Source organism: Euprymna scolopes, chromosome 3 (assembly GCF_053919585.1).
Source record: "Euprymna scolopes isolate OS-2025 chromosome 3, ASM5391958v1, whole genome shotgun sequence".
NCBI lineage: Eukaryota > Metazoa > Mollusca > Cephalopoda > Sepiida > Sepiolidae > Euprymna > Euprymna scolopes.
This window is the reverse complement of record NC_136484.1, coordinates 15,031,132-15,043,979: the sequence shown is the minus strand read 5'-3', so window position 1 is coordinate 15,043,979 and position 12,848 is coordinate 15,031,132. Positions and strand designations below refer to the sequence as shown.

General features: G+C 30.5%; 1 protein-coding gene across 2 annotated transcripts in view; it reads left to right on the top strand.

Moving 5' to 3' along the window:
• The window catches only part of LOC145253259 (twinkle mtDNA helicase-like), a 102,634-nt gene that overhangs the window by 66,045 nt on the left and 23,741 nt on the right, over positions 1-12,848 (top strand). For both annotated transcript variants that reach the window (XR_013863753.1, XM_080112919.1), the window contains exon 10: positions 9,054-9,127. Coding sequence is in view for 1 of the 2 variants with exons in the window: in XM_080112919.1 (XP_079969045.1) it covers positions 9,054-9,127 (74 nt within the window). In the remaining variant the exon portion in view is untranslated. The remainder of the gene's footprint in view (positions 1-9,053; positions 9,128-12,848) is intronic.

Here is a 12,848-nt window from a genome sequence, read left to right as displayed (position 1 = left end):
ATTACTACTGTTGTGTTTGGAAATGAATATACTTTCAAATGAATTAATAAATATGAATGTACATTATATATTTTAAGAGTTTTGAGCAAATAAAGTGATAAAAATGTGAACGTCATAAAATGGCGTTTTCGGTAAGGTTTTGTAATGACCCCCCCTGTTTTCTAAAGGTCCGTACCGTGATTGTATGAAGAATTTTGTCATGAAATTTGGGAATCAATAAGAAGAGGTGTTAATCTTAATACTGTCAAGTGTCTGAAATATTTTTGACCATTTCTTTTTTTGTCGTGTTAAAAATAAGACTTTAATATGCCGAGTATCGAACATTTTGAAAAAAAAATTCTTCAGACACCCAGTAATAAGTAAATCAATCTTTTTACTATCTTTATCAATTAAAAGTATTATTTTATGTTGAGTAGGACCGCGGTAATTGATAATTTAAAAGGACCTACCCGAAAAAAAAAAATTGTTTCTATTTCTCGAATTTGGTAAAATGAAGTTAATATTAATAGAAGCAGCAGCATCTACAGCCTGTAGAATCAGCCATAGCACAGTGTATAAACAAACACGCGTTCTTTAATTTTTATTCAAGAACGAATTAAGAAAAACAAAATGAAACAATGAAAATAATTAAGAAAAACAAATGAAACAAAATGAAAACATAATGAAATATGAATATAAATGTTCTTATGTTTAATTAGAGCTATTTTGTTATCAGAATAACATTAGTTTAGAACTATTCGGTTTTCAGAATGTATAATAACAACAATCCCAACCAATTCGGCATTATGAATCTGTTGCAATCTCTCAAATTTTTCGTCAAATTTAAAAACATTGTTAAAAAAAACAAAATAAACTTTTGTAGATATATAGCTTGCATGCACTTTTATTCTTTAAATTAGTTTTGAACAGCGAATTAAAACAATGTTTTACTGCAAACAGCCACAAATGTTTTTTTTCAAAATCAAAATAAGTATCAAAATCTCGTTTATACATAGATTCGAAAAAGTTTCAAAAAACAAATATATAACAAATAAATGTTATCAAAGGACAAAATAAGTTACTTTTCTACCTAACTGGATAATTTTCTAGTGTTTTTATTTAATGTAACATGTTTATTCAGCTCGAAAAACGTACAGTGTTTACCGATGTATTGGAAAATTAAAAATGGCGCCCGGCCCGACTCTCTTTGACACGGTAAGTTTGAGAAAAGGAGTTAAAAATTAAAAAAAAAAAAAACTATACAAAATACTGTTAAAAACTCACCGAATATATGTCAGCCTATGTCACGGTAACATATATTGAGCGAGTTTCTAGCAGTATTTTGTCTACTTTTTTATTTTTAACTCTTTTCCCCAAACTTACTGTTTCAAGAGAGTCGGGCGGCGGGCGCCATTTAAAATTTTCCAAAACATCGGTAAACACTGTTTTCAAGCTGAATAAACATGTTATATTAAATAAAAACACTAAAAAATTATCCAGTTAGGTAGAAAAGTAACTTGCTTTTGATAACATTTATTTGTTATATATTTGTTTTTTTTGACAACTTTTTCGAATCTATGTGTATAGTAATACAAACCCTCAAAATCTATATCAATATTCTTGAAATTTTAAAAGCAGTTAAAAAACACATCAAGCTACAATTAGGAAGCTTTTTATTTCGTTAATTTTTTTTTCTACTTATTAAGCGAAAGATATTTTTACAACCTACTCCAGCGTAGTATAAACGGCCTATGGAATTAACACCTTCAACCTCGAAAATAGAAATCAACAAATTTAAGGAATTTTCTTTGAAATTTCGCAACGCAGTTTCTTATTAAATTAAAACTAAATATATAATATAAAGCCAATAATTATGAACCGCTAACAGTAAATATGAGTGATGAACGCTCTCTTTGAAAAAAAGTTCTCTTAACTTCACCTCTAATCCAAATTATGTGTGGCAAGTCTCCTCCTAAAACACTCTTTAACCCTAACAATAACACTAAGTTCGAGTGGCAAGCCCCACTCCCCCTCCAACAAAATACCTCTGTAAGCCACATACAAGCATCTAAAACAAACAAACAAAAAATAGATCCTTCCTTAAAGAAAATACACATAAAAATAAATTGGTTAACTGTCCTAAAATGCTAGAATGGCCAGGAAATGGTGAATTATTTTACATTAAATTTTTGTGAAACTAACCGCTCCCCCCTCTAATATTGTTTTTGTTAGCTTTGTCTCTGTTAAGTTTTCAGTATGTTCACACATAATTTTCCTTAGCCCTACAATTAATTCAAAGTCCGAATGGCAACCCTCCACATATTCTCATTGCATAGAAACCCTCTTAAAACTACACATAATCATCTTAAAAAAAAAAAAAAAGCATGCATATTTTCCCCATAGAAAAAAAAACAGTTAACTGCCCTAAAATGCTAGAATGATCTGTAATAGGAAATTATTTTACATTCAATTCTAAAATAATTTGTTTATCTTTCATTAAAGTTTTTCATGGCATGTTATACATAATTTCCTAAAAAGGTAGAATCACATTTTGGAGGGGTGGTCAGAAGGAGTTGAGTGGGGTTAAACAGAAGGTGTTAATCTACAATAATACCAAAGAAATATTGCAATATATTCACTTTTAAATGGTCTTATGTTTAGATTTAAGTTTTTTGTACATAAAGCACATTACAATTCAACTTTGAGTTCTCCAACTTCTTTTCTGTTTATGGATACATGGCATTTTTAAGGAATTGCTGCATATTTATGCACATTTACTGCAGATTATTTGGAAACCATAAACTTTGGGAGATTTTCAGTTGCATATTCTGATTCCTTGTACAAAAATACACTTATACAGTAAATTTCATTTTTTAGTCTTGTGTTTTAACAAAAATATGACATTTTTACTGAAAAAGTAGTGTAAAAAATGTGACGAAACGCATATGGTCTTAAAGAGGGGAAAATATCCAAACGTGTGAGGCACAAAAATAGCCATAACTTCCTTAATTTTAATCAGATTTTAAAAAGATTCTTTCTTAGCTCATCAAGCTCTTTCTATGCATACCAATATTGAAATATTTCAAGCTATTTCAATTTTTTCATGTGTATTGCTATTTAATAAAATTGATATATCTCTTGAAAAAAATATCTTGTCTTGAATATGTTTTAATAATTGACTTCTTTTTTTTTTAAATATTAACGAGCTGTTTGCTTATTTTTGTATTAAAATGTTTAAATCAGGAAAAGAATGAGTTTGCAGAAGTTAAGAAAATGAAGACGAAATTAAAAATTATACTCTTTTTGCTTACTATTTTTTCGCTCTTTCTTCTTCTAGCCATGTGTTAAATAATTTATGTGATAATATTTCCTTTTGGATTTTATGGACTATACTATTCTTTTATTCTTTCCTTTAATTAGTATCCAGAATAATAATAATAATAATAATGAAGGAGGAGAGTCAAGCAGCAGGCATTAACAAAAAAAGAGTAATTATGTTTCTTGCCGCCATCTTTTTTTTTTTTCTAATGAAAAAGCGTAAAAAGGACAAATTTGGCTTTAAAAAAGCCAATCTGTAAAACCTAAAAAAGGCCGAATTTTAAATATGTAAGGCGTGCACATTAAGTTTATTATAATTAGTAAAATAAAAATTTGTTCCTATTTAAAGTAAAGTTAAAGTCTGCGATTACAAAATCTGGTATATTCATATGAATTAAAGGTGAACAGATCTTTGATAAAAATCTTAGATTACCATTAATTAAAGTAGAATTTTTAAAAAAGTTTCTCAATTTTCTGATTGATTATTCGTATCATTTTGATTCTTTGGATCTATATCTTCTTGAGTGTTATTTTTACAATGTTTCAATTGATGAACCTCTAACCTTCTTCAGGTATATCTTGCCTTACTTGGGGAATTTGCATAAAATGTTGAACATTTTTTAATCTATGGGGGTAGCATGATCTCATGCCATCAGTCATGACTAGCTAAAAGTTCTTAGTAATTTGCAATTGAAATTTTAGCGTCATCTGCACGGAGGATTGAACCTTCAATCTCCAGAAGAGTGTGACTTACAATTAAATTTTACCAAGTATTTTATCCACTATGTCACGGATCCTTGCGCAAGGACTCATAGCAAATTATTTATGATTTGTACCCAGTCATGGCTAATGGAACAATGTTGCATTGCATCAATGTTCCCAATTACAGGAACCATATTTTTTTTAAGGGAGGGAGAGGCTTATAAAAATGAAACTGAACAAATCTTTTCTATCCTGCTCTTGTGTCCCTTGATCGTGTATCCGAGTATTATCCTGCGGTTCATCACATCTGGAACAAAAGCTTTCTCAATACATAGCAACAGATGCAAGTCTCATTTCTTTCTGAACAAATGGAATTTATCTAGTTACCATGGTTTTTCATAGTGGAAGTTGCATCATCGTTTTTCATCCTGACAAGATGGGTAAGGAGGAGTTTCTATTTTTCTATAGTTTTAGCTGCCATTTATTTCTATCTTGCCACCTCCACAAAAACTTTGCCGATCCATATTCTTGAAATCAGACTTTTTCTGATCTGCACTCCCTGACTCCCTGAAACAGACTCTCTTTAACTTGTATCAATCTTCCTCCAAAGTCATGTTCTATGAATTATTTTGTGACGTGGTGATCCACATCATGTCAACACTTGCTTTGCCTGTTTAACGCGTCTCTAATTTTGTTATACTTTTTTATAAACAAACAACTTGTCTGTGCTAATAACTTCTAATCTAAAAACAATGTGCTCCAATTTCTAATTCTATGTATTGCAATGGCTACAAATGGCAATTCATCAACAATACAACATTCTGGATTGAATAAAAGGTTTGAAATTCTCTGCAGATTGCCAGGTTTCACAGTAAACTCCAATTTTTTCAAAATACACTTAAAGAAAGTCAGAGGTTACATTGACTGAAATTATAAGCCTGTCTCTGCTTTATCGTTTTTCATGGCAAGTGCTCGTCTGAGCTTCAATCTATAGCCCCCCCCTCTTACCAAACTTTCACAAAAAGCACCCGTCTAGCTGAAACCACTGTCAACAATTTTCCCCACTCTTTATCTGTGCTTACACCCAACTAAACGTAAATTCCATAAACAAAGCTTCTTTCATAGAACTACATGTCTGGAACTTTGTTTTCTTTTCCAGCTGACTACAATTTGGTAGTCTTCAAGTCCAATGTAAACAAATTCTTGATAAACCTTCCCCTTGAGTAATCCAATTTACAAAATTTCCACTCCTAACAATTACTAAGATATTATTTCATTGACTAATGTACACTCAATAACCCTTATCCTTGAGTGGCCTCTGGGCCCTGATAAGTAATGACTCCTATGTAAAAAAAAAAGAAAAGTTTTTTTAAACTATAGATTTTAGCTTGCTTTTTCTGTGATTAAAAATATATAAGAAAAAAATCTTAGTGAAGCAAACATTAACTCAACTTTAGGATAATAATAATAATAATAATAATAATAATAATAATAATAATAATAATAATAATAATAATATAGATGTGTGTGAGAATGATGTAATGTGAATGTCAAAAGGCAGGAGTAAAATTAAATCTGGATAGTATAGGGAGACGTGCAAAATGCGAGATTTTGATGACCTGGCCATCTCGAAAGAATGGTTGAGTTCTTTACGTTGATAGATGTAGAACAGTTGAGACAGCAGGGTCAGTTCATTAGTAAAGACCAAACAAACACGAGAAAAAGTGATACATAAGAACTTGATCAGTGTTGGATAACATAAACATTTATTTTTCTAAGCCATCTAAAAATATGTTAGATGTGAAATGTATATTAACCTGATGATGATGTCTGTAAGGAAACCTTCCATGAACTGTACTAGGTTTTGTACTTTGAACATCTTTCTATTATTTGTTATAGTATGGAAAAGTTGCTGTAAATATCAAAATACACTTTAATTAATTTACATTCTTCCAACTCGATTTAATTATATTCAATTCTTTTTGATTTGATTAAACACTCAAATTATATGAACACACAATGACTAGCTGAAGCCTGAATTTGTACTAGATAATGCAGTATGTGTGTATGCATGTATGTATGCGTACTTTAATTAACATGCATGAATAATCAATATACACTGACTTGGTGTAGTATTTTTTTATCAACTTCAGAAAGTTCTGTTGTAGGTGTGATGATTGCAACTTGGCCATTCCCTCTTAAGGCTTGATAACAGCCTTTTATGTGTGATTAGGAAAATTAATTTACTCACTTTGCAGTCCACACTTAAGAGTCTCCTACGTTGGAAGTGTGACAATACGCAAAACCAAACGGAATTGCTGGAACAACATGGAGGTTTGGCATGGAGTTGGGTTAAAACAAGGCGCCGTTCAAAGCACTCTTTCCTAACTTGACAAAGTTCAAAGTCGACTTTCCAATCTAATGCAGAATGTCTTCTTTTTCTATTGTCATTTCCATTGTTTTTCTCTAATATCATTTCTGTGAATAATACTCAATCTCTTTTTTCTTGTCTTCTTTTTCTATTCACTGACTTTTGTTGATCATTATTTTCATTGTTTGTATTTCTATAATATTATTTCTGTCAATAGTCCTCAATCTCTGTATTCTTCTTGTGAATTTCACACATAATTTTCCTATTGCAAAATATGGTTATAATCAGCTAATTTACTTTATAACTTCTGGCATAGTGCTACTACAAACAATGACAAGGCAAATCAATTCCTCTTCATGCAATTTTTTTTTTTATGTTTTTCTTTTATTTTATTTGTAAAGTTTTTTTAGGTCTTATTCTGATTAAAAGATATTGAAATCAGTTTTATTTGTACAAAGAATTGTTGAAAAAACTTAACATTTTTTAAAAATATTTTGGGAATATAAGGCATTAGATATATTTCTTTTTTATGATCTTTGAAACTTTGTTATTTTGATTTCAATAATTTAGTTTTTAGATTTTCCTAAAAATATATTTATTATATAAATAGAAAAAAATTATTTTTAAAATTCGAAAAAACCTTTTTATAATTTCATAAACATATTTTTCTTATAAAATTTCAAACAAAATAAAAACTTTTTTTATTTTGTTGTGCAAAATAAGTGCAAAAAAGACTAATTGTGTTATTTTTATCTGTATAATTTTATTAATTTTTATTGTATATTTTTCAATAATGTCCTTTTCTTATATTTTTTTCAATAAATCGTTTTATGATAGAAATACTGAAAAACAAAAGTGGAGGAACTAATTTGCCTTGTCACTGCTTCCAGTAGCATTATGCCGAGAATTAAAGAGTACGTTAGCTGACTATAACCTCAAATACTTTTTTCTTCCTCTGTAGGCTTAATATGAAATGGAATTTTAACAAACAATTTTTTCCCAAGAATTTCTCATTTGTAGAATACGTTGCCACAAGATTTCTTCCCCGAGGGATGCAACACAATCCTAATCAAATATAATGTAATGTGCCTATCAAACTGAGAAACATTAACTCACAAGTTCTTAATTTCAAGGTTATTTCAAGGAATATCATAATAATTTCCTGCAGAAAATTGCCATTTCTCTTAATAGAGTAACAAACACAAACAAGATTTATATAAGATAAAACTATTTCAAAGAATATGGTAGTTTGCTTGAAACATTACTGGTAAATAAGTAACTCGGTAGATAATCATCTGGTTTTCATTCTACAAAAAACTTAAGTTAAAGGCATTCAAGAGTAATAACCAATGAATTTAGCAAAGTTATTAAGAGTGCTCAATAAAAGAAGAGCAAGATATATATTTATCATTATAAACAAATTTACTAATAAATGATAAATAAATAGTTGGTTTCCACAGAAGAAAAATCAGATGTTGAAGACTGCAACTATTTATTAAGTCGCCTGATGAGGACTTCTGGTTTTAACCTACCATTTGTCTGAAACATTAGCATAGACAATTACATACGAAATATGCAAATCAAAATAACATGTCTAGACTCACAGCAACCCATTGAAAGACTCTGAATATCTATATACTTGGTACATGTATTTACTGAATATCTATATACTAAGTACATCTACACACCAAGTTGATATCAGCATCCATAGTTTCTCCATATCTCATTACCTTACACACCGTCACATTTGTAACTTGCATCCCAGATTCTGAGGATTAGCTAAAAAGTTTTTGTAATGAATGCCTATAGCACACTCGGGGAAAATGCTGATCACGTTATGACATTGGTAGACATCGCCCGTAATTCTCAACCTCAAAACAAGTTGAGTTATTGATATTTACTGACAGATTACAATAATTTATTTCCCAAGAAAAATTGCTATTTTCTTTGATTTCTTGTTTAGATTTTAATCAAGGTTTTTGAAGTATTTGTATGCTTCTTCGAAAAGGTGTATTTAAAAAAAAAAAATTGTTTGTTTTTACATGAATGCAGTTAATTACACAAAGCATTTTTAGGGTTTATTCAACTCACACACATTAATAATTGTATTTAATCATCATCCTTGCTCATCACATTGATGATGATAACCTCATGTCAGAAAAGAAAAAAAGTCATATTGTTCTTAGTTCGGTCTCTTCTACCAACTTACTCTCTCTGATCTGATGTCATGTCTGCCTATATATAAACTTCTTACATTCTTGGTTTCTTCAACTCCTTGATCTCTTCTGCCTTCAGTCCCCAGCACTTTCCGCTTCAGTGTTAACTTGTATTAACAAATATATTGACTAGTTAACCGATTCACTCATATATAACAGTAATTCATCCTAAAAGTTTGTATGATTTCAAAATTAATTTTGGTGCTTCAAGTTGAATAACTTTAAGGATTACACTTCCTTTTCCAACTCTATTTTAAGATTTTTAGATTTCCTTTGGGACTTTAGTTTTAACTAGCATTTATATTTTTTTTATTGTTAATTTTATTTTAGGTGATCTTTAACCTTTTCCCTGCACAATGGAATGATTATTTCCCATGAATTATTCTATTTGTATTACAAGTATTAACATTTTTAGGTTCACTAATTATAAATGATCTTTTCATCAAAAGATTACTTTAATTTTTCAGGTGAATACCCTTTGGGGAAGCTTTGAAATTCACAATGTGCGTCTTGCTAAAACGATGCTGTTGCAATATTCTCAGTGAGTATTATTTATTTTTTACTAGCAAGATCCACGTGCTGGCGTAGCCCACTAGAAAAGTGGCATAAAACAAGAACAAAGTCGTTAAACCACCCAACTCAACCACTCAAAATTAAATTTAACTATAATTATCTAGTGCATTATTGTAGACTGAGCTAAATTTGTTTTGCTTATGTTTTTGAAGTAAGTAAAGAATTGAAATGTTGAAAAGCACATTAGTTAATGTTTAAAAATGTGCATAATGGCAAAAATGCATTTCCTTCCCCTCCAATAAAGGGAAATAATGAATAAAAATGTTTATGAAGAAATATTTTAATCAATCCTGAAACATTGCAATATCAGTAATTATTATTTACAAGTTCATTGTATATTATTTTTATTTAAGAAGATTAACGTATAAAGATGAACAAAGATATAAGATTTTGAATGAAGAGTTAATTTCTTTTCAATATTTGTGAAACGAAGAAGAGTAAAGTTTCTTTTTAATAACAAAGAAGTATGAATATGAGTTTGTTTTAATAAGTATATTTCTTAATCCAATTAATGGTAGTATTGTCACTTATCATTGACAGATTATTGTTTTAACAGTGGCGGAGACAGTTGTTTGTTGCTTGGACATCTATATAGTGAATAGTTGAAAAAGTATAATAAATCTTAACAATGTTGTTTCTCACTGGTTCATTTATTCTTTCACAACTTTGAGAAACATTAAAAATATTCAACTTGCTGATAAAAGAATTAGATCTTTCTTCTTCGCCATGTTTGATTTTTGCCTATGTCATATCTGGACATATACTCCTAACTTCACTTCTAATGAAATTTTCCACTTTTAGTTTTAACCTTATTAGAACAGTACTGTTTTAAATATAATTTTTATTCAGGTACATATCTTATTACAGTAGTGCTTGTGATGTTAGAACAGCATGTGTTTATCAATTTGCTACAGAGTCAAAGAGCATCAGAGGCTCCTGCCAAAAATCTGCTTTATTTCAAATGGGCAATGCTTGCAATGTCTTATTAAAAATTAATAAAATACTTGAAATTTGAATCTCTCTTTGGCAGAAACGACTGTTTTTCACAACTAACTGACAGTGTAACTTTGTTTCAGTGTTTTATGTAATTATTTTGGAGAGGAAAAAAAACACGGAACTACGTTGTTGAAAATTGAACAGTTTAAACGTTTGTCATAAAATAACCAATATATATCTTTTCCTCTATATATAAAAGTTAGTGTTTGTGTAATAGAAATGGATATGTTAAGAGTTAGAATTGCTTAGGTTAAACTTTTTCAAGCAATCGAAAGACACTATTAAAATGTTCTTTCAATTCAATCTAGGGCAGTTATTTATTAGATCCATAAAATAACTGTAAAATATTAGAATATAAAGAAACGGAATTCATTTTTTTTTTTTTTTTTCATTTCCTACAGCGAAAATAAAATGAAACAGAATATCGCAGTGAAAAATTAGTGAAAATTAACAAAGTAATATATTCTGTATACACTAATTTGGTTCTTGATGAGATGCTGATCTGATAATGTAAAGTTTGTAATTGTATTTTTATATTTAAAAAAACCAAAGAAATGTTAAATTTTCTAATAATAGTTAATACAATTATCTTGCTAATAAACATAAACATTAGATTTTTATATTTAAAAAAACTAAAGAAATGTTAAATTTTCTAATAATGCACAGAGTTAACACAAATGTTACTTTTATCTTGCTAACGAACCCAAACATTGTATGTAGAAACAGTCGTAAAAGAAAATGAAACGTTTGACACAAACTTTCCAGATGCAAGTAAAAGTTATTTATTTACTTTGTTTACCATGCTAGTCGCTAGAACATATTTAATGCCAGATGTTCTCTCTTTCTGACCGTCACATCAGACAGCCGTCATTACATGGCACCAGACAAAGCCAGCTGTCATTATTAGAGCTATGACAAGAAATTATTCTTTTCATTGTTTTGACTCTCGAATATATATCCGACACAGACAATCGAGAACCACATCACTCTATCTAAAAACATCTAAGATATTAACTGATATATACTTGAGAGTCAAAATAATGAAAAGAATATTCTCTTCTCATAGTCCTAGTCATTTTACAGCACCAAACATAGATGGTCCTCATTCGAAGGAGTAAGAGGAAAAGATGTTGCATGTTTGCTGAGTGTAATTTCACACATCTTTTTCTTTTTCTCCTCCTTTTTCGTTCTGATCCTTATCTCTAAACTTCACACGCATGTTACTCCCCAAAATGCTGACACGACTATATTAACACGAAGTTTAATAACTTGTAGAAAATTAAAAGTGAATAAAAACATTATTTTATTACCTAGCATAGTGCAGAAGGCTGAAAAAGAAAAAAAAAAAAGTTTTTAAAAACGCGTAAATGAAATCCTTAAAATTTACCATTTTGTGATATTAATGGTTGAACATATATCTCGTTTTGACTGTTGCTCTAATCCTTGTGCAAACTTTTGCAATTGCTAAAATAAAAGAGAAAAAGTAATCAGCCAGCCCAGGGCTCTATGCACAAATTTATCTTTAGTTGAACTTTGACAACTGAATATTTCCGTTTACTAGCCGAATAGAAAACTTACTTGCCAAACCCATATGATTTTTGGAATATGACATTGTCGGTCAGTGATGAATATGTATATCATAAAGATTTCTCTGTAGTTTTTTATTTTAATTCTTATATGCACCAAATGTTATGTTGAAACGTGAAGGTATGAAGATGCAAAGTTTTTCAAATTCTTCTCTACCACCTATAGCAATGGCCAACGACTCTTTATCTGAGAGTACGTCTCTCAAGCTCCTTGGCCTAACGTTCACAGGAAACATGAGTTGGAACAATTACATCGAGGGCATTGCTAGGGCCGCTGCAAGGAAGGTGGGCTCTCTCTACCGTGCTAGAAAACTTCTAACACCCGAAAGTATCCTGTACCTCTATAAGGCCACTATTCGCCCATGTATGGAGTATTGCTGTCATATTTGGGCCGGTGCATCGGCTACTAGTCTCTCGCTCCTTGACAGGGTTCAAAAGAGAGTCGCAAATTTGATAGGCCCTAAACTGGTATCTAAACTTCAGCCTCTGTCCCATCGTCGAAACGTTGCATCCCTCTGCCTGTTCTACAAGTATTATAATGGTGAATGCTCTGAAGAACTGCAAGCACTTGTGCCCCCACGACGTGAACACCCTCGACAGACCCGACAAGCTGCAAAATCCCACCCCCACACTGTAGAGATCCCTAGATGTAAAAGATCTTTCTACTCCAGTAGTTTCTTCCCCAGAACTGCTAGACTTTGGAATTCCATTCCAGGTCACTGCTTCCCCAACTGTACTGACATGCATAAGTTCAAGTGCAACGTGAACCAACATCTCGCTGCCCTAATCCCTACATAGTACCCCAGTAGATGTTTCCCCTGATAGTAGCCCCCTACACCAAAGTGGCAATGTGCCTTGTTTGGGGTGAAAATGTAATAAAAAAAAAACAAAATGTTAAAAAAATGAGTATATTCTTTAAAACGTTTTATTGTTTTAATAATTTGACTTTGCTTGTTTTATTAAAAAATAAAGATTGAAAAGACAGTTCCCATTCAGTAATGAACTTTGGGAGATTGTGGTTTTAAAAAGAAACAGTCCCCAAAAGATAAGCATTTTGTTATTTCAGTCGCAAATGTAACTTTCAATCGCAACATAAACCCGCAAAGC